Source organism: Ahaetulla prasina, chromosome 4 (genome assembly GCF_028640845.1).
Source record: "Ahaetulla prasina isolate Xishuangbanna chromosome 4, ASM2864084v1, whole genome shotgun sequence".
In the NCBI taxonomy this organism is placed as follows: Eukaryota; Metazoa; Chordata; class Lepidosauria; order Squamata; family Colubridae; genus Ahaetulla; species Ahaetulla prasina.
Genome location: NC_080542.1, coordinates 1,132,093 through 1,157,542, shown reverse-complemented (window position 1 = coordinate 1,157,542; position 25,450 = coordinate 1,132,093). Strand labels below are relative to the sequence as shown.

At 49.5% G+C, this 25,450-nt stretch overlaps 2 protein-coding genes across 4 annotated transcripts in view; both read left to right on the top strand.

Annotated features, from left to right (window-relative positions):
• Nucleotides 1-1,820, top strand: part of FGF11 (fibroblast growth factor 11) — a 32,799-nt gene extending 30,979 nt beyond the window's left edge. The window contains exon 5 of the mRNA XM_058181447.1: nt 307-1,820. Within this exon, the coding sequence (XP_058037430.1) occupies nt 307-413 (107 nt within the window). The 3' untranslated portion in view covers nt 414-1,820. The remainder of the gene's footprint in view (nt 1-306) is intronic.
• A 4,207-nt stretch (nt 1,821-6,027) lies between these two features.
• Nucleotides 6,028-25,319, top strand: CHRNB1 (cholinergic receptor nicotinic beta 1 subunit). Of its 3 annotated transcripts, none has more exons than XM_058183683.1 (11): nt 6,028-6,161; nt 6,331-6,470; nt 9,462-9,506; nt 10,340-10,449; nt 11,390-11,498; nt 12,060-12,207; nt 13,499-13,690; nt 16,614-16,837; nt 19,875-20,018; nt 22,470-22,617; nt 23,786-25,319. In XM_058183683.1, exons 1-11 carry the CDS (start codon nt 6,110-6,112, stop codon nt 24,085-24,087), a joined length of 1,614 nt encoding a protein of 537 aa, XP_058039666.1. In that variant the 5' UTR covers nt 6,028-6,109; the 3' UTR covers nt 24,088-25,319. The 3 variants fall into 3 exon arrangements, with proteins under 3 accessions (XP_058039666.1, XP_058039667.1, XP_058039668.1); XM_058183684.1 differs by having other exon boundaries at nt 19,861-20,018; nt 23,786-24,077; XM_058183685.1 differs by lacking the exon at nt 16,614-16,837 and having other exon boundaries at nt 19,861-20,018.
• Nucleotides 25,320-25,450: the final 131 nt, after the last annotated feature.

Below are 25,450 nucleotides of genomic sequence, written 5' to 3'. Positions count from 1 at the left end.
TCTTTCCTTCCTTCCTCTTCCTTCCTCCCTCTTTCTTTCTTTCTTTCTTTCTTCTTTCTTTCCTTTCTTCCTTCCTCCTCCTTCCTTCCTCTTCCTTCCTTTTTCTCCTTCCTTCCTTCCTCTTCCTTCCTCCTTCCTTCCTTCCTTTTCTCCTTCCTTCCTCTTTCTTCCTTCCTTCCTCCCTCTCTCCTTCCTTCTTTCTTTCTTTCCTTTCTTTCTCCTTCCTTCCTTATCCCCTCCCTCCCTGCCTCTTTCCTTCCTCCCTCCCTCCCTTCATTTCTTCCCTTCTTTCTCTTCTCTCCACAGTGGCTTTGTATCGGGAGCCTTCCCTGCACAACCTCTTTGAACAGGCCCTGGCCAAGAAAGCCGAGGAGGGCGATGGGCCCCCACGGAAGGAAGCCGCCGCCACGTAGTCCTGAGGATCGGGTGGGGGCTGCCTCTCCTCCTCCACCCATCCTCCACCCACTCCTGCCCTTGCCGGCCCCCCTCAACCGCCACCGTGAAACACACCATCCCACGTCTGCGTCTTCCGCTCGGTTCTCAGGGTGGCTCCCCCACCTGATCAACCCACCTGGCATTCCTGACTGGCAAAGGATCAGCTCAGGAGTTCCGCTGACAGTGTGTGTGTGGGGGGTGTATTTTCCGCTTCTGGGGTGAAGGGAGGTGCTGCCCGTCCCCAGGTGCAGAAGGACGAACCGCCAGGGTCTCCTGTCCCAAACTATGGGGCCAAGACGGGGCCCAGCTCACAGGGAGAGACCTGCGAGGAGCTGACACTCCTCTCCCCGACTCTGACAGCTCCCAAGGGTGGCTCTTTCTCCAGCTGCTGGGATTCCCGGCGCCTGGCCCTGGTGGGGGGTGGCCTCCTTCTTCCTATGGCAACCAGAGACGATCCTAAGTCTTCCATGCAAAACGAGACCAAGGGGTTTATGGTGCTTCCCTCCAGAACGTAACTTCCGAAAACCATCTCCAGAAGCATAGAACAAGAGAAAAGGAAACTATATATACATATATATTCTCTCTCTCTCTCTTTTTTGCCCGGGCAAAGGAACACTTTCTGCCTACGACAGAGGAATCTTCTGTTTCTTGAAGGGTTCGGGGTTTTTTTCTTCCTTGTTTTTTTTTTTTTTTTTGGTTTGTTTTTAATCCCTGCTCTCTCCAGCCTCTGGGTGGTGACCTTGTCTTCCTCTCTCCAGCCATTGCCAAATTATCTACGGTTTCACAGCTGACCTCGGGGGACACCGGATTTGACAGCAGCAGGAAAGCAAGGCGGGGTGTGTGTGTGTGTGATTTCTTCTTCCATCAGCTCAGGGAGCCGGGGACCCTCCATCACCGGGACGTGAGGTCACCTTCCCGCCCCCCCACTTCTCCCCCCTGCAGTTTAAAACAAGGAGGAGGGAGTGGATTTTTTTTTCTCCCTTCCGCCGAAGATAATCCTGCTCTCTGCAAATTTGACAACGTGCCAATCAAAAGAACCTCGGAATCAATCCAAACGGTGACTTTTTTGGGGGGGGGGGGAGAGGAGTCAAAATTAGAGGGGGCGGAATTTGGATCCTTTCTGACAGCCAAGACTGAAGGCTCCTTTTTTTTGTCGCCTGCTGGAGAGACTGTGGCCGGCCCCCACTCCCCCTCCCCAAATTGGGCGACGCCGCTCGGGACTATCACTGGGGGGGGGGGGGGTGGAAGAGGGGAGGGCAGCCCGCCTCTCTCCGGCCGCATCCCCGTCCTTGAATCGAGAGATCCCGGGAGAAGTGCAGTACCTTATTTTGGCCACTGAGTGGCAGCACTCTCGTCCCGGCGCTGGGCTGCGGGGAATCGCTCGCTTGCCATCTCGCGGGGTGGGGGCGTGGGGGCGTGGGGAGGGGGGGGTGTCTCTCCTTAAGGGTCTTCTCCTGCCTCCCCAACACCACCACCTCCGACTTGTCCCATCTTTGTCCGTCTCTCAGGAGCTTGAAGTCACTATTCCTTTCTTTGCAGGCAATAAATGAAGGGTGGGTGGGAGATTACAATCGTGGGCAGGAGAGGGGCGGATCGCTGCTTGTGGGTGGGGGTCCCTCGAGCCTGTGGATCAGCGTGGGAGAGGAGGGGGGCTCTGAGGGCTTTCTAACCTCTTGCCTTGTGTGCTCTAATGTGATCGATATACTTGCCTCCCCCATTCTCCAGTTCTCCCAAGCAAATCTGTCTCCCAGCTCCCCACTACACTACCCATCCTCCCCGGCCCTTCTACCAAGCTGTTAAAGGGCTCTGTCTCCACCCGGCCCTGTAAGGGATAGGAACCCGCTCTTTCTCGCCATGCTGGAGGGCTGTATCATTGGCCTGCACCTCGTTTTGTCTTGACCTTCCCCCGGGATCCATCCATCCAGTGATCCCGACAGATCCTCACCTCCATTTCAAAAAGGGGTCAAAAGTCCAGGGGGTCCTTGACTTAACAACCACAGTGGAGCTCCAGATTTCTGTCGCGAAGAGAGAGGTGGGTCTTGAGTTTTGCTGCAGTTTCATGACCCAACTAGGTGACAGCATCCGTGCTAGAAGGGAAGGGGGTTTGTGGAGAGGAGGAAGAGTAGGAGGAAGAAAAGGACTGTGGGGTTGTTTGGGGGTCTCTGAGCTGGGTGTGTGTGTTTCGTGGCAGATGTTTCTTGACCCATCTATGGAACATCATCAGTGCTAGGGAGGAAGGGTTTTTTGAAGAGGAGGAGGAGGATTGTGGGGTCCTTGACGCTCTCTGAGCTTGGGGGGTTTCCTGGAAGACGTTTCATGGCGCAACTAGGGAACAACATCAGTGCTAGAAGAGAGTGGGGTTTGCAGAGAGGAGGAGGAGGACTGTGAGATCCTTGGCGGCTTGGTGACAGATTTTCCATGACCTCACTAGGTGACATCATCACTGCTCACCGATGACCAGGACACTGATGAAGTTCCTTAGCTAGGTCACGAGACGTCTGAAGCGGACGACCAAGCTCCAAGGGACTGTTTATCATAAGGGCCCGACTGGTGTTGCATGGACAATAGACCTCAGTCCCACCAGAAACAGTGGGGTGTAGTGGACGCAGAGTGGGGGGAGGACTGAGTCCTGTTCTCCACTCGACCTCGGAGGCTCCCAAAGTGGTCGGTCACCCTCCCAACCCAAGCTACCTCACAGAGCTGCGGTGAAAAGCAAAAAGAGGGCACGTTTACCAACCTCTTGAGGTCCTGGATAGAATCATCAGGATAAAAAAAATATGCAAGACATCTAAGCAACCTAACCCATTTTTTTCTGCCCGGTTGGGAAAGATAGGCATTGTAGTCCAACAGGTTGAGGTAGGGCCCCACTGGCGTGGGAGTGGCTGCCCTCGCCTTAAACACTTTTCAGAAGTAAAAAAAAAAAACCTGAGTCAAAAAAAAAATTCATCTAACAAACAGAGCCTGGGTGTCGTCGTCCCCCATTTTGGCGGGGAGGGGGGGATGACAACGACACCCCTGGTTTCACCTTTGAACCCCAATTGGTGCATTTTGAAGAGTTGCGCAACCAGATTGTGGGGGGGGGGATGGCAGAGGGGGGTGTCTTCAGGGGAGGTTAAAAAAAAAGGTCTATATGAAGTTTGTGGGGGTTGGACTAGAAGACCTCCAAGGCCCCTTTTCCAACTCGGTTATTCTATTGTGCTATTCTCCATGAGGGTGGGAGATTCCGAGAGTGCCCAGTCTGGGGGATCAATTGGATCCTCGGGTGGATCCTCCAAAGTGGAGGCACCTTGGGGCTGATAAATGATTATTTGGATGGTTTTAAAGTAACTCCTCTTCCTACACCTGAATTAGGAATTTTTTTGTGTGGCAAAACACCTTGCAAAGAATAGACTCGCTTTAAGACCTGGGGACTTCAACTCCCAGAATTCCCCAGCCAGCCAGCCATGGGGAATTCTGGGAGTTGAAGTCCACAGGTCTTAAAGCGGCCAAAACGTTGGACTCCCCCCCCCGCCCCGCTTTGAATATTTAAAGCATTTTCCTTAATAAATGTAATGCAAATCCTAAAGGAAGGACCCCCCCCCCACCTCCCACCACCACGTTGGACAATCCGGGTGGGAATTTGGATGCCGCTGCGCCCCGGAATGCATCAGGCGCAATTCAGGGAAAAGTCTTCTTGCAAACGCGCATTTTGCGCAAAGACGCAAGGAAGGACCAAGGTCTGTTGACAAGCGCGGCTGGGAAGGCGGGGCTTGGGCTCCGAAGCCCCGCCCCTGGCCCCGCCTCTCCCCCTCCCTTGCCTTGTCCCCTTCCCCTCGACCCCCACTGAAAAGCAATAATAATAATAATAATTAATAATGAAACTTCATCATATTCGCAATAATTGCGGGAAAGCGAGTCCTCAGCGCCCTGCATGAGAAATTGGCTTCCGTCCAGCCGTCGCCCCGATCCCTGGCGCGAAGGATCAGGCCCGCCCCCCCTTCCCCACCCCTCCGGCACCCTAAAATAAAGGATACTTTCTACAGTTTCTTTCGCACCTGGTCTTTTGGGGCGCGGGGGATTGTTGCAGGGCTTCCAAAAAAACGCACGCACTTCCAAGCGGAAATTTCCTGACGATTAATCAGGGGAACGACTTGCCACCAGAAATTGTGGGTACTCCAGCACGGGAGGTGTTGTCAGAAGAGACGTGGGGGGTGGGGCAGGCAGCCATTTGGTCGGCATGGTATACTATATAACAGGGGTCTCCAAGTCCACAAGTTTTAAAGGGACCAAGGTTGGAGACCCCTGCTATATAAGGACTCTTGCTTGAGCAGGGGGTTGGGCTAGATGACCTCCAAGGTCCCTTCCGTCTGCATTATTCTGTTATTTCTACACGAATTTCCCTGTTCTTGTTGGTCCTGGGGTTTCAGAAGTTTGAATTAAGCACTCACCCGTTCATGGCGGTGGGGTACCAAATGGGGGGGGGGAGTTTCCACCCTCACCCCAGTTGGCAGTGATGGGAGCTGTAAACCGAAACAAGAAGCAACAAGTGGAAACTAATCAAGGAGAGGAGCAACTTAGAAGGAAGGAGCAGTTTCCTGATAGCTAGGACAATTAACCAGTGGAACAGCTTGCCACCAGAAGTTGTGAATGCTCCAAACACTGGAGGTTTTTGAAGAAGAGATTGGACAGTCATTTGTCTGAAATGGTGTAGGCCGGGTCTCCTGCTCCAGCAGGGGGTTGGACTAGAAGACCTCCAAGGTCCCTTCCAACTCTGTTATTCTATTCTATTCTATTCTATTCTATTCTATTCTATTCTATTCTATTCTATTCTATTCTATTCTATTCTATTCTATTCTAATCTTATCTTATCTTATCCTGAATTCTATTCTATATTTAATTTTATTCTACATTTTAATTCTGAATTTTATTCTATTCTATATTTAGTTATATTTAATTCTATTTAATTCTATTCTATTCTCTATATTTTATATTCTATCTATTCTGCATTCTGCATTCTTTATTCTATATTTGTATTCTGAATTCTATTCTATTCTATATTTTATTCTATTCTATTCTATATTTTAATTCTGAATTCTGTTCTATTCTACATTTAATTCTATTCTATTCTCTATGTTTTATATTCAATCTATTCTGCATTCTTTATATTTGTATTCTGTATTCCATATTCCATTCCATTTCTCTATTCTATTCTATTCTATTCTATTCTATTCTATTCTATTCTATTCTATTCTATTCTATTCTATTCATATAGGGTTTAGGGGGGCGACAGCGGTGCCAATTGTCGGGCGGATCACACCCTCCGGTGGGATTCAGCCAGTTCCCATTTCCCGGGGGTGGGGGGAGCATTCCTTCCCGGGTGTCCCTAAGCTCCCCTTCTCTGCCCAGCCCGGAGGGAGGATGTGTCTGCCCCTGGACGCCCCCTGGACCACCACCCCATCGCCCCCCCCCCATCGCTGTAACCGGAGAGGCTCCGGCCGTCTTTGGCTGCCCTTCACGGGACAGCTGGCCGGGCGGAAATGCCTTCAGCAGCTGGGTAATCCTCCCCCCGGGAACTGGAGCCGATCCTTCCCCGGCATTTGGGGGGCGGGCCGGCAGGCAGCTTCCCGGGATCGCGGGGCGAAGTGCGGCCGGGAAAACGTGTTCTGCCTGGAGCCCAGGCCGGCGGGAGGACGCCATGCCCGGCTGGGTGGTCTTTGGGGGGCTGCTCTGGATGCTGAGCGTCTCAGGTAGGCCTTGGAGGGGCCCTTGAGGGTCCCCCAAATTACTTGAACCCGACTTTCCCCTAAGTTGGCCAAGGCTGGGGGCGTCCGCCTGCAGGGCGCTTGCAAGGCAAGAGTTAGCCCCCCTCCCCACCTCCTCTTTCCCCCCCCAACTTCTCCTTTCTCCCTTCCCCAGCCGCGGACGATTCCGAAGTCGAGGAGCGCCTGAAAGGGCAGCTCTTCCAGAGTTACTCCGCCTCGGTGCTTCCCATCCGCCGCGTCTCCCAAAAGGTCCCGGTGCGGCTGGGCATGTCGCTCTCGCAGCTAATCAGCTTAGTAAGTCGGGGTCGCTGAGCGGGACGGAGGGGGGGATCCTGGGGGTGGATGGGACAGGGCAGGAACCCTGGGGGGGTTGGAGGCAGTGGTGGGATTCAAATAATTTAACAACCGGTTCTCTGCCCTAATGATTTCTTCCAACAAGCAGTTCACCAAACTGCTCAGAAAGTTAACAACCGGTTCTCCCGAAGTGGTGCGAACTGGCTGAATCCCACCACTGGTTGGAGGGGAGCCCCCCAGATTTTGCCCAAACCAAGCTCCAGTTTCCTGTGGGAATATAAGATATATTAAAGAATAACGGGAGTTAGAAGGGACCTTGGAGGTCTTCTAGTCCACCCCTCCTTTTCCAAGCAGGAGACCGTACTACACCATTTGGGACAAATGGCTCTTAGATTCAGCCACCTCTGGAGGACTCTTGGCTCCCACCCACCCCATAAGTCCAAAGGCCGCCAATGGGGAGCCGCTGGGGAGGATGGGCCGTGGAGTAGCCTCCGGTCTCCCTCCTGAGTTCAAGGTGGGGGAGCCTCTCTTGGACCCAGACAGACTTCTTTGTCCCCCTTGGGGTGCCCCCCCCTCAAATCTACAAGATTTATTTTGGGCAGCGGTTGTGCAGGGTGTTCTTGGACCCTGGGAGCTCTGGATGCTTGGTACCGGGTGTGCAAGAGGCTGGCGGAAGCTGCAACAGCTGAGAAGGCAGCTAATAATAACTCACCATCCACTGCCGGTCCTGCCTGGAGCTGGTGTCTCCTGGCGCCTGGTGAAATTGGGGTGTCTTAGGACTGAAAGAAGACCTTGGCCACTGGTCTCTGGGGATAGGACTGGGCAGGGGACTGGCTCAGTTGGCCCCTGGCCCCTAATTTGGGCGGGGGGGGGAATGACCTACTTCCAAGCACCTCTGTACCCATTTGTTGGATCGGCCGGCCGGCCTCACATTCTCATCGTGGAAGAATGAAGCCAGTTTGGTCTTGATTGAAGCACCAAGCTAAAAACCAGGAGATGGGGAGTTTTAGTCCTGCCTTAGGCGTGAAAGCCGGCTGGGTGATTTTGGGCCAATCACCAGGAGATGGTGAGTTCTAGTCCCGCCTTAGGCATGAAAGCAGTTGGGTAACTTTGGGCCAATCACCAGGTGCTGGGGAGTTCTAGTCCCGCCTTAGGAGGCATGAAAGCCAGTTGGGTAACTTTGGGCCAATCACCATGTGCTGGGGAGTTCTAGTCCCGCCTTAGGCATGAAAGCAGTTGGGTAACTTTGGGCCAATCACCAGGTGCTGGGGAGTTCTAGTCCTGCCTTAGGCATGAAAGCCAGTTGGGTAACTTTGGGCCAATCACTAGGAGATGGTGAGTTCTAGTCCCGCCTTAGGCATGAAAGCCAGCTGGGTAACTTTGGGCCAATCACCAGGTGCTGGGGAGTTCTAGTCCTGCCTTAGGCATGAAAGCCAGTTGGGTAACTTTGGGCCAATCACTAGGAGATGGTGAGTTCTAGTCCCGCCTTAGGCATGAAAGCCAGCTGGGTAACTTTGGGCCAATCACCAGGTGCTGGTGAGTTCTAGTCCCGCCTTAGGCATGAAAGCCAGTTGGGTAACTTTGGGCCAATCACTAGGAGATGGTGAGTTCTAGTCCTGCCTTAGGCATAAAACCCAGCTGGGTAACTTTGGGCCAATCACCAGGTGCTGGGGAGTTCTAGTCTCTCCTTAGGCATGAAAGCCAGTTGAGTGAGTTTGGGCCAATCACCAGGTGTTGAGTTCTAGTCCCATCTTAGACATGATAGCCAGTTGGGTAATTTTGGGCCAAACACCAGGAAATGGTGAGTTCTAGTTCCACCTTAGGCATGAAAGCCGCCTGGGTGATTTGGGCCAGTGCTTACCTCACAGGGTTGTTATTTTGGGGGAAATAAGAGGAAGGAGGCAGCAGTATTAAATATTTTTGCCACCTGGAGTTATTTAGAAAAAAGTACCAGTTGGTTATAAAAAAATTGCTGTAAGATAAAGGAAGATAAATGGGAGGGGGGAGGGGAGGGGAGGGGAGGGGAGGGAATCTCCAAGCCACTTACGTGAGCTACTTGTGCTTCCCTACCTTGAAGTCCGAGTCGGCCGGCCGTGAACTCTGGAGAAGAGGGTTGCTTGGGGGAAAAGGGAAGTAGCGGCTCTATGAAGCTGCCTCAAGGTCACCCAGCTGCAAGACGGAATGAAGCCACTTACCAGACGGCGCTTGGACTGACCATTCTGAAAACATCTGGCCTGGACCTGATTGGCCTGGGGGGGGGGAGAGGGGAGCCATGGGGAGGGCAGACAAGGGAGGGAAAAGTGGAACTTAGGGATTTGGGCGCGCAATTCTCAGTCCTGGCTTTGCACCACTGCGATAGCCTTGACCTTTAACAAAACTATACCTTTCTCAGCAACTGGAGCCAACTTAGGACGGCTTCTGTTCAGAGCTGTGGCAGGTGAGGCAACTTAGCAATGGGGGTTTGTGCCGGATCCTGGTCTGATCTGTTTTTTTTCTAAGAAACCAGGCGAGGCAGCAAATGAAGAAGAAAAAAAAAAAAAGGCTTTTGAATCACTGCAATATAACCGAAGCGGGAAGGATTAAATCATCCATATTTCAAAGCCGAAGGGTTTATGGATCGAATAAAAACATTTCCTTGGGGGGAGAGACCCCAAGGAGACCCCTCCTCCAGAAACCTCCTCTCCTTAGCTAAGTACGGACCCCCTGCCCAGGTCTGTGCTAGTTGAGGAATCTAGAACCTTGGAGGGGGTCCCCGAGATCATCTAGTCAACGCCCTGGTTCAGTGCTGGAGTCCAAACGAAGGCCTGAGGTCCAGTATTAGCATGAACCCATCCACCATGGGGGGGGCAGCCCCTCCCTCAGTTTCTGGCTCTTTCTGGGAGGCTGTTTTCAACCACCCCCCCACTTTTTTTTTCTGAGTGTTGAAAGTCCCAGCAATACGGTGGCTCTGGAAAGCACACAAATGCACACATTTTTTATTTTTTTTTGCAGAATGAAAAGGATGAAGAACTGACCACAAAGGTCTACTTGGACCAGGTGAGTTAAAAAAACAACAACCACAGACTGCCATCTTGACTTTTTTGCCTTATAGGGACCCTTCTTCCTCTGCATTAGAAAAGCAGGGATGGTTTTTTGTTCTCAGAGGGCCAAACAGGTGGAGAAATTTGAAGCTGGAATAGAAGAGAGAGCAGTTATTTGAGGGTGGGGGAGAGGAAGAGAGAGACATGGGTTTGAGGACACCTGTGTAGAGATTCTGGGGAGGGGGGTTGTCTGAGCCTGTAGCAAGAGGGATATTGCCTATAACAGCCACAAAGCGCAGAGCTTCTGGCCAGCTGAGCCCACCGACGTGGCTCCATCTGGGTTGCCAAAAATTGAAGACATCCAGAGAAACTCACAAATTTCTGCCCCGTAACTCCTTCTTAAGTCTTCCGCTGTGCCGTAGACATGTTGTCCTCGACTTACAACCACAGTTGAGCCCAATCGTTGCCGTTGTTAAGTGAGTCGCGCGGTCGTTTAGCAAATCTGGGTTCCTCGTGGACTTTGCTGGTCAGAAGGTCGCCGAAGGGGATCACGTGACCCCGGGATGCTGCGACAGACATAACTACATGCCAAGCGTCTGAATTTGCCAGGCGTTACCATGGCGATGCGCCGATGGTCGTGAGTGTGAAAACATGGTCATAAGCCCCTTTTTGCAGTGCTGTTGTGACTTTGAACAGTCACTAAATGATCTGTTGTAAGTCAAGGACCGCCTATAGCTTATAAAATTATAATTCAGTAACTCTCTGGCTGGTCTATAATTTCCCTCTTTTTTTTTTTCCCTGCTTGATTCTTCCATCCTCTTCCTCACCGGACTTTCCTTCCTCTCTCAGGAGTGGATCGACTATCGGCTCACCTGGGATCCGGCCGAATTCGAAGGAATCACGTCCATCCGACTCGGTGCAGACGAAGTGTGGCTCCCAGATATCGTTCTCATGAACAAGTGAGCCTTCATGAGGACTAGAATCTTGGTGCTGGCCGTGCCAATAACAGTTGGGGTGGGGTGGGGTGTTGGAGCTGGCAGGAGCCTTTCAATCCATCAGAATAGGGCTGGAAGGGACCCTGGAGGTCTTCTAGTCCAACCTCCTGCTCAATCTGGAGATCTTATTTCAGACAAATGGCTGTCTAATCTCTTCTTAAAAACCTCCAGTGATGAAGCACCCACAACTTCTGGAGGCACGGAGTTCCACTGGTTAATTGTTCCCACGGTCAGGAAATTTCTTCTTAGTTCTAAGTTGCTTCTCTCCTTGCTTAGTTTCCATTGGTTGCTTCTTGTCCTGCCCTCAGGTGCTTTGGAGGATAGGTTGACACCCCCCCCTTTCTTCTTTGGCCCCTCAATCAGAATAAAGTTGGAAGCGAGCTTGGAGGTCATCTAGTCCAACCAAGGGAGGGAGGGAGGGAGGGAGGAAGGAAGGAGATGAGAAAAGGAAGGAAGGAAGGAATTAAGGGAGGGAGGAGAGGAAAGGAAAGGAAGGAAGGAGATTAGAAAAGGAAGGAAGGAAGGAAGGAATTAAGGGGGAGGGAGGGAGGGAGGAACATGAGAAAAGAAAGGATAGAAAAAAGGAAGGGAGGAAGAAAGGAAGGAGATGAGAAAAGGAAGAAAGAAAGGAATTGAGGAAGGAAAGGAAAAGGAAAAGGCGGAAGACATTTTAGGGATTTTTCCAGTTGAGCTGAATTAAATTAATGAAATCACTTTCCATCTTGAGCCACCCACTTAGAGGGGACGTTCCTCTGCCCCCCGGGAGGCTAAACCTCCGTCTAAAAGCGACTGCAACCCTCTGGCCAAAGGTTTTGGGCGCCTCGTTTTCCCGTCGAAGGGACGGCCGGTTTCCCTTTTCTTGTCCGCCCGCGACAGCGTCTCGCTCTTCTCGTTTTCCATGCAGCAACGACGGCGGCTTCGACATTGCTCTCAGTGTGAACGTCCTGGTGCATCACAGCGGGAGGGTCCAGTGGCAGCCCCCAGCCCTCTATCGGAGCAGCTGCAGCATCCAGGTTCGACTCCGCTCCCTCCGCATGATGGGCTTTGTAGTTCAGTCTATTTACAACCGCAGCGGAGCCCAAAATTTCCATCGCTAAGCAAGACAGATCTTCAACGAGTGTTGCCCCGTTTGATGACCTACGGTTGTTAAGTGAATATCTGCTGTTGTTAAGTTAGTCACATGGTTGTTAAGCAAATTCGCCTTCCCCATTGATTGTCAGGAGGTTGCAAAAGAGGATCATGCAACTCTGGGACGCTGCAACCATCATAAATAAAAGTCCATTGCCAAACACCTGAATTTTAGATGACCATAGGGACGCTAAAATGGTCATAAGTCACTTTTTTCAGTGTTGTTGCAACTTCGAAAGTTGTAAGTCGAGGACCGCCTGTATTGCATTCTAACCACTGTGCCGCCACTCCTCTTAACGACCTCCTTGCTGAGCAATGGAAATTGTGCTCCCAATCGTGGTCGTAAGTCGAGGACTGCTTCATAAAGGAGGACGTTGGTTCCCGCCCTACGTCAAGGCGGCAGATGCTCCCTCGGTTCTCCCGCTCGTGTTTTTGTGCGATTCCAGGTGACCTATTTCCCATTCGATTGGCAAAACTGCACGATGGTCTTCCGCTCGTACACTTACGACGCCTCGGAAATCACCCTCCTGCATCCCATCAACGAGGAAGGGCAGGAGGTGAAGGAGATCCTGATATACGAAAACACGTTTATCGGTGAGGAAAAGTCGCCCGATTTGTGCCCGCCATGGGGTGGACGCTTGCCCGTGTGCTGCACGAACCCAACTATGTGATCAAAATCGATATCGCACGAAACCCGCAGGCCAGCTTTGTTCAATTAACCAAGGAAGGATTTCACAGGAAACCCTTCTTCCGTTTCCAATTCATGCAATGTTCCTGTCATCCCTGAAGCCATATTGGAGTCAGGCCGGATGAAGCTGTGGGAACAGGATGGGGGAAGATAGACACAGCTGGTGAACTGTAGCCAAAATAAAATTCTTTCCCCTGGGAACCAAGGTCATTCTCACCAGGTGCTGGGAAGGCGTGGACTGAATCCAACTGAATTGGGACTGTGACCCGATTGGACCATGTGATGGACATGTGACCTGGGGGCAAGGCAGTGGTGGGATTCAGCCGGTTGGGACCGGTTCGGGAGAACCGGTAGCAGCGACCTGCTGTCCTATTTAGCCACATATTCAGGCCGTGTGCGCATGTGTGGAGGGTGTACATGCAAGCAAAGTGACCATACGCACACGTGTGCTCACATTTTTGGTGCTGGGTGAACCGGTTGTTAAATTATGTGAAGCCCACCTCCGGGGCAAGGACTTTGGGTTTTAGTTTGGGTGGGGAAACCCTCGGGCCCTTCAGAGTCAGGTTTTCACCAGCTGTGCCAATACAACTTTCCTATTAAATTCTTACTTTGAGGAAACCTCAGAGTTTCGATTGCCTGGGGCCTGTTACTTGGAGCCCTGACGCTAACCCGACTCTGAAGGGCCCGAGGTTTTCCCCACCCAAACGAAAACCCAAAGTCCTTGCTCCCAGGTCACACGCCCCTCACATACATGTGTACATGGCCCTACTCTCGCGAGGAAATGTTGTATATGCTTGTGCGCGTGCCTGGGAATACACACATGCTTGTCCCACCCACAAAATCTCCCCTCTTTCCTCCCTTCCCCCCATTCTGGGCTGCCAACCCAGAAAGTTTGGGGAACTTTGTCTTAATCCGTCCTCAAAGGGATCTGAAGCAGGGCGGCCTTCTATCCCGGGTCGATCAAACTCAGAATTGATCCATAAAATCCCCCCTTTTGTGCACACCGTCCTCTCTCCGGAACTCCCCGGCTTTGTCCAACGCCATCTTTCTGGGCCCTTCCTCAGTCTGCTCAAAGTATAAGGGGGCTTCTCGGCTGAGAGGGAACCTCCGGGCCCCACTGGAGGTGATGCAAGCGTTGGGGTCAGAGGTCTTCTTTTCAGAGGAAGACCCCCGACCTTCCTTTTTTCTTTTCCCCAGACAACGGGCAGTGGGAGTTCCAGCACAAACCCTCCCGTAAGAACACGCATCCGGGAGATCCGCTCTACGAGGACATCACTTTCTACCTCATCATCCGCCGTAAACCGCTCTTCTACCTCATCAACGTCATCATCCCTTGTATCTTGATCACCATCCTGGCCATCTTCGTGTTTTACCTCCCGCCGGACGCTGGTGAGTCGACCGCGAGTGGCTTCGGGTTCTTTCGTGGCAGACGACCACGGGGGAGGGTCTAGGGGTGTTGGACTCAATTTTATTGAGGGCAGTGGTGGGTTTCAAAATTTTTTACTACCGGTTCGGTAGGTGTGGCTTGGTGGGTATGGCTTGGTGGGCGTGGCAGGGGAAGGATACTGCAAAATCTCCATTTCCTCCCGATCATCTGGGACTTGGGAGGCAGAGGATCAATGGGGGCAGGGCCGGTCAGAATTTTTATTATCAGTTCTCTGAACTACTCAAAATTTCCGCTACCGGTTCTCCAGAACTGATCAGAACCTGCTGAAACCCACCTCTGATTGAGGGCCGCGTCAGGGTTGGGTTTGACCGTGGGTGTGTGGGTGTGAGTGGGCGTGGCCTGTGGCGGCCTGAGTGCTCTGCCAGTGAAAACAGGCTCCCCAGCTCTGTTTTCAGCTGCAGGGGCCACCTGCAACCCTCCGCCAGTGAAAACGCAATTCGAGAGGGCCACATACAGCCCTTGCGAGCTCCGTTTTCGCTGGCAGAGGCAACTGGGGCCGGTCCTTCACTGTTTCCAGTGTTGGAAGAAATATCCATCTGGGTTCAGTTCCAAGTGGGGACGAAGACACTGGAAACATGGAGGCTGCTTGGAAAGATGGTTTAATGGTGGTCAGAATCACATGGCTTGAGTTCCTGAACAGAAAAGGGCTGAGATCCTGTGTGCCCCCTGGCTTTATGCTTTCTCTGAGCTTTGAACTTTCTGGGGCACAGGAAGAGTACCCTGATTGGCTGTCAGACTCCCAGGGGGTGGGGGTCTTAGCTAGCCTTGCTGGCTGATGTAATCTTCCCAGGTGCCATGTGGTGAGTTTCAGTTGCTAGATGGGTTCTATTATGATGCAGATGATGGTTGACAAAGGTGGGGGGGAAATGAGTGAGCTTAGCTGAGGCTTTAATGGCCCATTGACAAAGGTGGGGGGGGGGAGTCAGGAAGCTGCTTTGTCTTTAAAACACGTTTCTCCATTTCTCATCCAGGGAAATATATTCTGCCTTTTAAATATTTTCTAAAATATTTCATTCTTCTAGGAGGGGGGTGGGTGCTAAATTCCTACACCAGGATGGCCCCACAGCCAGGATGGCCCCGGCCCAATAACCCCACAGCCCAGATCTAAGTACCCGACAGGCTGGATATGGCCCCCGGGCTACAGGCTGAGGAACTCTGGGAGTTGAAGTCCACAAGTCTTATAAGTTGCCAAGGTTGGAGACCTCTGGAATAGACTCATTAAAGAGAGGAAGGACAAAATGAAGTGTGAATGACAGAAATGAAAACCATGTTTTAAATAACTAAATTGAACGGTTGAATTGCCCTATGGTGAGTTTTGCCGTGGCGGATTGACCGAGCCAAGAGGGCCGCAGGACGTTGCCCCGTTCCGTACGGGGGACATCTCTCCTTTGAACCCAAACCCAAACCCCCACTTTCTACAGCTGTGGAGGTCCCAGTGGTGGTTTGGAATGGCGGGGGGGGGGGGGGACGGGACATAGCTTATCAGGACGCATTGGAGGCAGTTAGCAAAATTTTGTACCAATTTTACAAAGTTCCCCTCACCTCAATTTCTCTCCAGCCTCTTATTCTGCCTGGGGGGCCTCCTCCCAGGACCCCTGAAGTAGAGCTCATCCTTTTAAGGGGGGGATGTCTAAGAAGGAAGAGATGGAGCATTCCGTATTCTATATTATAGGCTATATATGTTCTGTGTTTTGCATTTTCTCTTCTTTTCTTTTCTTTCTTTTCTTTTCTTTTCTTTTCTTTCTTTTCTTTTCTTTTCTTTTCTATTCCATTCCATTCCATTCCACTCCATTCCATTCCATATTTTCTATTCTATTCTGTTCTGTTCCGTTCCATATTTTCTATTCTATTATTCTATTCTACTCTTTTCTATTCTATTCTATTCTATTCCATTCCATTCCATTCCATATTTTCTATTCTATTCTATTCTATTCCATATTCTGTTCTATTCTATTCTATTCTATTCCATTCCATTTCATATTTTCTATTCTATTCTATTCTATTCTATTCTATTCTATTCTATTCTATTCTATTCCATTCCATTCCATTCCATTCCATTCCATATTTTCTATTCTATTCTATTCTATTCCATTCCATTTCATATTTTCTATTCTATTCTATTCTATTCTATTCTATTCTATTCTATTCTATTCTATTCTATTCCATTCCATTCCATTCCATTCCATTCCATATTTTCTATTCTATTCTATTCTATTCTATTCTATTCTATTCTATTCTATTCTATTCTATTCCATTCCATTCCATTCCATTCCATATTTTCTATTCTATTCTATTCTATTCCATTCCATTTCATATTTTCTATTCTATTCTATTCTATTCTATTCCATTCCATTCCATTCCATATTTTCTATTCTATTCTATTCTATTCTATTCTATTCTATTCTATTCTATTCTATTCTATTCTATTCTATTCCATATTCTATTCCGTATTCTATTCTATTCTATTCTATTCCATTCTATTCCATTCCATTCCATTCTATTTTCCCTTTCCTTTCCATTTCCATTCCTATATTCTCTCCTCTCCTCTCCTCTTCTCTTCTCTCCTCTCCTCTCCTCTCCTCTTCTCCCTTTCCTTTCCTTTCCTTTCCTTTCCTTTCCTTTCCTTTCCTTTCCTTTCCTTTCCTTTCCTTTCCCCTCCATCCCATTCCCATCCCATTCTCGCTTCATAGGGAGGTCCCTGCAGTGTGAAGCTGGTTCTCCTATGCGGGGATTTCAGTGCAGGCCCCCTAGTTTCCCCCCTGTGCCTGAACTTCCTCCTGCTGTGGATCCAGAGGCTGCGGTCCCTCTGCTGGGCTGGGGGTCCTTGGCCAAAGAGCCGACGTCTCCTCCTTCTCCTTGACCCAGGCGAGAAGATGACCCTCTCCATCTTCGCCCTCCTCACCCTCACCGTCTTCCTGCTGCTGCTGGCCAAAAAGGTCCCGGAGACGTCCCTGGCGGTACCCATCATCATCAAGTACCTCATGTTCACCATGATCCTGGTCACTTTCTCCGTCATCCTCAGCGTGGTCGTCCTGAACATCCACCACCGCTCGCCCAGCTCCTACAAGATGCCCTTCTGGGTCAGGCAGGTAAAGCGGGCCAGGGGGGTCCTCCTGCCTGCGGGGTCCCTCGGAGGGCCCCCCTGAGCCGGGCAGTTGACCTGAAGGCGTTTCATGACATCGTCCGTCGGACAAGGGTCACGGATGGACCTCATGGAGCACTGATGAGCTCACTTAGTTGGATGATAAAATGGTCCCCAAGAAAATACACAGCTCAAGATCAGTCCCCACGGTCCTCCTCCTCCTCCTCCTCCTCCCCCCACCTTCTCCTTCCTCCTCTCCGCAAACCCCCACACACCCTTCTAGCACTGATGATGTTCCGTAGTTGGGTCATGAAACGTCTTCAAGAAAACCACCCAGCTCAAAGAGCACCACGGTCCTCTTCCTCCTTCCCCCTCCCTCCTTCCCTCTTTCCTATCTTCCTCCTCCTCCCTTCTAGCACCGATGATGTTCCCTAGTTGGGTCATGAAACATCTTCCAGAATACAAAGGACCCTATAGTGTTTTTCCTTCCCCTCCTCCTCCTCCTCCTCCTCCTCCTCCCCCTCCCCCTCCCCCTCTCCACAAACCCCCCTCCCTTCTAGCGATGATGATGTTCCCTAGTTGGGTCATGAAACGTCTTCAAGAATACTCCCAAGCTCAAAGACTACCAAGGACCCCAAAGTGTTTTTCCTTCCCCTCCTCCTCCTCCTCCTCCTCCTCTCCGCAAACCCCCCTCCCTTCTAGCTCTGATGATGTTCCCTAGTTGGGTCATGAAACGTCTGGAAGAAAACAACCCAGCTCAGAGAGCACCAAGGACCCCGCAAACGAACCCCAATCTACAAATATTCTCTTCTATCGGTAGTTTAATAGCAATAGCAACAGCCCTTAGACTTATATACCGCTTCACAGGGCTTTTACAGCCCCTCTCTAAGCGGTTTACAGAGTCAGCCTCTTGCCCCCCAACAATCTCAATCCTCATTTACAAACCTCGGAAGGAGGGAAGGCTGAGTCAACCTGGAGCCTGGTGAGATTCGATCTGCCAAATTGCAGGCAGCTGGTGATCAGCAGAAGTAGCCTGCAGGACTGCACTGTAACCACTGCGCCCACCGCAGCTCATAATAGAATAGAATAGAATAGAATAGAATAGAATAGAATAGAATAGAATAGAATAGAATAGAATAGAATTTTTTATTGGCCAAGTGTGATTGGACACACAAGGAATTTGTCTTGGTGCAGATGCTCTCAGTGTACATAAAAGAAAAGATCCGTTCATCAAGGTACAACATTTACAACACAATTGATGGTCAATATATCAATATAAATCATAAGGATTGCCAGCAACAAGTTATAGTCATACAGTCATAAGTGGAAAGAGATTGGTGATGGGAACTATGAGAAGATTAATAGTAGTGCAGATTCAGTAAATAGTTTGACAGTGTTGAGGGAATTATTTGTTTAGCAGAGTGATGGCCTTCGGGAAAAAACTGTCCTTGTGTCTAGTTGTTCTGGTGTGCAGTGCTCTATAGCGTCGTTTTGAGGGTAGGAGTTGAAACAGTTTATGTCCAGGATGCGAGGGGTCTGTAAATATTTTCACGGCCCTCTTCTTGATTCGTGCAGTATACAGGTCCTCAATGGAAGGCAGGTTGGTAGCAATTATTTTTTCTGCAGTTCTAATTATCCTCTGAAGTCTGTGTCTTTCTTGCTGGGTTGCAGAACCGAACCAGACAGTTATAGAGGTGCAAATGACAGACTCAGTAATTCCTCTGTAGAACTGGATCAGCAGCTCCTTGGGCAGTTTGAGCTTACTGAGTTGGCGCAGAAAGAACATTCTTTGTTGTCCTTTTTTGATGATGTTTTTGATGTTAGCTGTCCATTTTAGATCTTGCAATATGATAGAACCTAGAAATTTAATTAATTAAAATTTAATTAATTAAGAAACATTGTCTCCACCACCCGTATGACCCTCCGGCCATCAATGGAGGTTTTCAACAGAGGGGGCCGATCTATGGATTTAGCCTCTGGTGGGATCCAGTGTAATGTAAGCCTTCTAGGAAAGCCGGAAAGCCACTCCTCCTCCATCGATCCCCCAAAGGGGGAGATCTGATCGGGGTGTCCTGGGAGACCGGGTGCTAAGCCTGGGCCAGGACTGTCCTGCGGCTGCCCAAGGAGCCAGTTGTCAGGGTTCCGAAGGATGCCCTAATTAAATCATGAGCCTCGAGCCAGGTTTCAAAAGAAATCCAGTTATTCCTTAGCAGCTTCATTTCGGCACATTCCCAAGTGAAGCCAACTTTGAACCCATGTAATTTACCCCCCAATCATGACTCTGTTTCCCGCCTGCCCCCCAGGGCAGTGGTCACCAACCAGTGGTCCACGAGAAAATTTCGGTGGTCCGCAGAAAAATCATTTGCATTTTTTATATTGCACTAAATACTATTTATCCTTTTTTTAAAAAACAACAACAACAACACCATACTAGTGGTCCGCGGGATTTAAAATTATGAAATTTAGTGGTCCCTGAGGTTCGAAAGTTTGGTGACCCCTGCCCCAAGGTGTGTCATCAGTCACATTCACCAACCGGAGCTGGGGTTGTAGAGATCATTCCCTTCCAGCCACTGTGTGTAACCTTGGGAGACAGCCTTGAGAGAGATGTGTCTGGAATGCGCTCCTGCTGCTTCGTTGGTTTCCCATCCCCCCCTTGCCTATGGCAACTCGAGAGAGGCCAGGGGTGCTTTGCGAGTTGACACCAGTGAGATCTTGGGTTGGAAGGAGCAGAGTTGGAAGGGACCTTGGAGGTCATCTAGTCCAACCCCATCCCACCCCCGCACCCAAGCAGGAGACCCTATGCCATTTCTGACGGATGTCAGCCCGTTTATTCCACTTTTTGGTTTTGTTTTTGTTTTCACTTTAGATTAACATTGATTTATTTTTGCACTGTTTAAATTGTGTTATTTTAAAGCTATGCTTCCTGGGTGGGAAACTCAGTTGGGTTCAAAAGAGGAGGAGAAATGGAAGAAGATTCCCTCCCTTCCTTCCTTCCTTCCTTCCTTCCTTCCTTCCTTCCTTCTTCCCTAGGTCTTCCTCCACAGGCTCCCTCGGTATTTGTGCCTGCGGCGACCGAAGCCGGAACCGCCCCTCCCAGCCCCCCCTCCCAAGGTGAAGGTGAAGAGCAGCCGCTATGCCAACGAGTATTTTATCCGGACCCCCACCTGCGACTTCTCCAAACCCAACAGGTAGAAATGTGGGGGGGGGGCTTTAGGGTAGGAAAGGAATGCAGAGGGAGGGAGGGAAGGAAGGAGGAAGAGACGCAGGTGAAAGGAAAGGAGAGGAGGGAAGGAGGGAGAGGGAGGGGAGGGAAGGAGGGAAAAAGAGAGGGAGGAAGAGAGGGAAGGAAAAAGCGCAGGAAGGAGAGAGGAAGGAAAGGAGAAAAGAAAGAGAGGGAGAAAAGAGAGAAAGAGAGAGGAAGGGAGGAAAGGAAATAGAGAGGGAGGGGTAGGATAGAGGAGGAAGGGAGGAACAGGCAGGGAAGGAAGAAGGAATGGAGGGAGAGGGAGGGAGACAGAATCAGGGAGGAATGGAGGGAAGAAAGAAGGGAGGGAGGGACAAACAGAGGGAGGGAGAAAGAGGGAAAGGAAGGGAGGAAAGGAAATAGGGAAGGAGGCAAGGGAAGAGAAGAAGGAAATGAGAGAGAGGAAGGAGGGAGAAGGAAGGGGGAAGGGAGAGAGGAGAGGAGAGGGAGGGAGGGAGGGAGAGAGAAATAATTTTGGGATATTTCCCAAAACGGGAGATGTGCTAGCACGAAGAGGGTCTCCTACTTCCAGCCCACCTTCAAACAGCCCCTTGGTGGTTTTGGGAAGAGAACTTTGCAGAAAAGGCTCCCAGATTCTTGGATCCTTGGGAGTCAAGAAAACCAGGCCTAGATCCCGAGTCCTTTCCGAGATCTTTCCCATGGGGTGCGAAGCAAACTTCCAAGGAGCGGATCCTCTCAGCCCCAGGCAGGCCTGCTGGCTGAACTGGGGTGGGGGATTCTGGGAGTCAAAGTCCATGGATTTATTTTTTAAATTTTTTTTCTAACAAACAGAAAAAAAACACCATTACATTATTCCACCCTTGTGCTATACATAAAAAAAGAAGATTTGGGTCTTCGGATATGTCCTCATGATTGCCAAAATCCACATTCTCGAGGTACAGGTACCGAGGCGTCCAATTTTCCAAGCGCATAGTCCACGAATGGTTTCCAAATCTTCCAGAAAATATCTTCTTTATACACACTACTTCTAATTTTAATATCACATGTCATTTTATCATTTAAAGCTAATTTCCACATTTCAGAATTCCACTCTTCTATTCTAAAAATCACATCTAATTTCCAATATCTAGCTATTATAATTCTACCTATTATAATCATAATTCTAATCAATTCTTTTTCATATTTTGTTAATTCTATTTCCTTAATTACCAACAATAATATAGTTTCCACTCTCAATGTTACTACTTTCCCCATCATTTCAAATATCATTTTCTCCAATTGTTGCCAAAACTTTTTAACCTTATCACATTTATAATTAGAGCATAATTACAAAGTTGTTTGGAAATGGTATTTGACTCCAGTAAGATTGTCACAAATGGATAAAAAAATTAGTAAAAAATGTTGGAGATGTGATATGGAATTGGAGACTTATGAACATATGTGGTATAAAGTCCATGGATTTTAAACTGTTTGAGGAAGACTTTTTTTTTTTTTTTATTTATTTATTTGTCACATCATACAAAAAGATTATGTAGTATATACACATATAAACATATATAGGAAGAAGAAAAGAAAAACAATAGGACAGGAACGGTAGGCACGTTTGTGCGCTTATGCACGCCCCTTATGGTCCTCTTAGGAATGGGGTGAGGTCAATAGTAGAAAGTTTTTGGTTAAAGCTTTTAGGATTATGAGAAGAGACCACAGAGTCAGGTAAAGTATTCCAAGCACTGATGATTCTGTTGCAGAAGTCATATTTTCTGCAATCTAGATTAAAGCGGTTTACATTAAGTTTAAATCTATTGGTTGCCCTTGTATTATTGCAATTAAAGCTGAAGTAGTCTTTGACAGGAAGGACATTACAATAGATGATTCTGTGAGTTAAACTTAGGTCTTGTCGAAGGCGACGGAGTTCCAAGTTTTCTAAGCCTAGGATTTCAAGTCTGGTGGGATAAGGTATTTTGTTGTTTTCAGAGGAATGGAGAACTCTTCTTGTAAAATATTTCTGGACACGTTCAATTGTATTGATGTCAGAGATGTGGTGAGGGTTCCAAACAGGTGAGCTGTATTCTAGAATTGGTCTAGCAAATGTTTTATATGCTCTGGTTAGTAGTGTGGTGTTTTTGGAAAAGAAGCTACGCAAAATTAGGTTTACAACTCTTAGAGCTTTTTTTGCTATGTAGTTGCAGTGGGCTTTGGCACTTAGATCATTTGACATGAAAACTCCAAGGTCTTTAACGGGATGGGGGTCGTCTGTAAGGTAATGTCCATCTAGTATGTACTTAGTTTTAGAGTTCTTTTTTCCTATATGTAAGACTGAGCATTTGCTGGTTGAAATTTGGAGCTGCCAATTTTTAGACCAAGCGGTTAGACTTGGCCAAAGACTCGGGCCGGTCAATGAGCAGAGGGTCCCTTCTTCCTCGTCTCTCCCAAGGTTCCAGCTGGAGGTCTTCTCCATGGACATGAAGAGATTCATCGATGGTCCCAGCCACTGCCTGGCCCTCCCACCAGACCTCCAGTCTGCCATGGACGCGGTCCTCTACATGGCCCAGCAGCTCCAGGAGCAGGAAGACTACGATGCGGTCAGTGGGAGGGGGAGGGAGGGAGAGAGGGAGGGAGGGGAATAACAGGAAGAAAGAGAGGGAGGGAGGGGGGAAGAGAGGGAGGAGATGGGAAGGAGAATGAAGGAACATAAAAGGAAGAGAGGGAGGGAGAAGGAAAGTAGGAAAATGGAAGGGAGGAAGGGAGGGAGAAAGAATGAAGGAAGGAAAATAAAAGAAAGAGAGGGAAGGAGGAGGGAGGAGATGGGAGAGGGTGGGAAGGAAGGAAGGAAGAGAGGGAGGGAGGGGGGAAAAGAGGGAGGAGATGGGAGGGAGAAGGGAGGAAAATAAAAGGAAGGGCAGGAGAGAGGAAAATGGAAGGAAGAGAGGGAGGGAGAAAGAATGAAGGAAGGAAAATAAAAGAAAGAGAGGGAGGGAGGAAAATGGAAGAAAGAGAGGAAGGGAGGGAGGGAGAAGGAAGGAAAATATTGGAATAGAATTTTATTGGCCAAGTGTGATTGGACACACAAGGAATTTGTCTTGGTGCAGATGCTCTCAGAGTACATAAAAGACAAGATACGTTCATCAAGGTACAACATTTACAACACAATTGATGGTCAATATATCAATATAAATCATAAGGATTGCCAGCAACAAGTTATAGTCATACAGTCATAAGTGGAAAGAGATTGGTGATGGGAACTATGAAACGATTAATAGTAGCGCAGATTCAGTAAATAGTTCGACAGTGTTGAAGGAATTATTTGTTTAGCAGAGTGATGGCCAGAGGGAGGGAGGGAGGGAAGGAGCAACCAATTCCCAGATCTTCTGTGGGTCCCAAAACTCAAGATGGCCCCCCCCCAAAAAAAGTCCTGACCCTTTTCATGGATGGGGTGGACTTTGAACACATGTTGGGGGCCACCTTGACTTTTTTTGACCCCCCTTCTCCCCTCCCCCGGACCCCCAAGGCAGCTTGCCCACCCTTACCCCCTCCAGATGGCTTGTGAGAACTTTGCCTCTGGAAGAAGTGTGTAGGTGGGTAGACCCTCCAACTGGAAGGTCCCCAGGTTGGACAGCGCAAGGGGACAATAGGGCCCCTCCCCAGCTTCCTCCCTCCCTCATGGGTCACTCGGGTGGTGGAAGGGGCCTTTCCAACCCCCCCCCCCCACTCCGATCCATGGACCTCTCTCCTCTCCCCCAACCTCTGCAGCTGAAGGAAGACTGGGAGTACGTGGCCTTCGTGGTAGACCGTCTCTTCTTCTGGACCTTCATCGTCTTCACCACCATTGGCACCCTCATCATCTTCCTGGACGCCAGCCTCCACCTGCCCCCGGAGAAGCCTTTCCCCTGAGGAGACCCTCCCTCCAGGAAGGCAGACCCTGGACAAGGCGACCCAGAAGCTGCTGGAGATGCCTTCAACCATCTCCATCTGGAACAGCAGCTCCTCCGACCAGGCGCTCTTTGAATGGGTTGGACTGGAACTCTCCACCAGAAGGGGGGTGGGTGGGCTGAGGCTCATAGGAGTTGGGGTCCAAGACAGGTGGAAGACCCTGCATCCCTCCCCCCTGCAGGAAAGGTTCCCCCCCCCCAAGTCTTGCTACTTTTGAGTTTTGGATCGGAAGAATGACTCCTTGGGAATTTCGCTCTCGTTGGAAGAAGGTTGTAGAGAGATGGAATTAGGGTTTCTGTCACCCCGAATTTCTTTCTGGTCTCCCGCTAAATTCCCTCCTCCTCCTTCCAGTCTTGGGCATTCCAGAAGGGTGAGACTACAGTTCCCATCACCCTCTGCCCACTCAACAGGCATCCAGCCAGGATTTAAACAATTCTGCTTTTCCTTTGTGAAAATTAAACCATTTTATTTTATTTTTTAAAAGTGCTCTTTTTCTTAATTTAATGGGATTAAAGTGTAGAGCTGCGAATTCATCCTTCGGGGACTCGTAAGTACCTGCCTGCTCTTCTCCGGGTACAGAGAGATAGTCCTCGACGTACGACCACCCCTAAATGATCTTGCTAAGCAGGACCCTTGTTAAATGAATTTTTTCCCCCTTTTATGAGTTTTCTTGCCACGGTTGTTAAGTGAAGCACTGCCGTTTATAAGTTGAGTAACCCGGTTGTTAAGTGAATCTGGCTTCCCCCATCGACTTTGCTTGTCAGAAGGTCGCAAAAAAACGGAATCACGGGACCCTGGGACGCTACAACAGGCGTAAGTACATGCCAGTTGCCAAGCCTACGAAGTTCGAACACGGGGAGGCTGCAACGGTCGTAAGTGTGAAACACGGTCACTTTTAAGTCCCTTTTTTTCAGTGCCACTTTGAATGGTCACTAAACGAACTGTCATAAGTCGAGGACTACCTGTAGAACCCGCAAAGCACCGAATTCCTTCCCGTTTGTGGACTCTCTTCCGTTTTTTTCTCAAACGGTCAAGAGTTCCGGAATTGGGGAAGGGGGGAAATAAGGATTTGGGGGGGGGGGGTTCCTTCAAAGATTTTCAAGTTGCCCAGAAGAAAGTTTTTGGGGAAAGTCCTGGTTTTGGTGTCTGAAGGCTCAGCCCTTTGCATCCCAACAGCTGCCCCCCCCTCCCCGTTTCCCCCCTCCTCTTGGGTGAACAGCACCCTGAAAGCTCTCTTGTGGGGTGTACGGTTAAGGGGGGGGAACAAGAGGGGTGTCAGAATCGGTGGGGCCGATGCCCCAGAAGGACGGAAGCAGCGAGGTTCAAAGTCACATCGAGAATCCGGTTAAATATTAAAAAGAAAAGATGGTGCCAAACTGGTTAACAGAATAAAGGGCATGAGAAAACTTTTGCAAAAGTTTTAATGTTTTTTTTTATATATATATATATAGACCTTTGGTCCCTCGTGCGGGTCAAAAAAAGGTC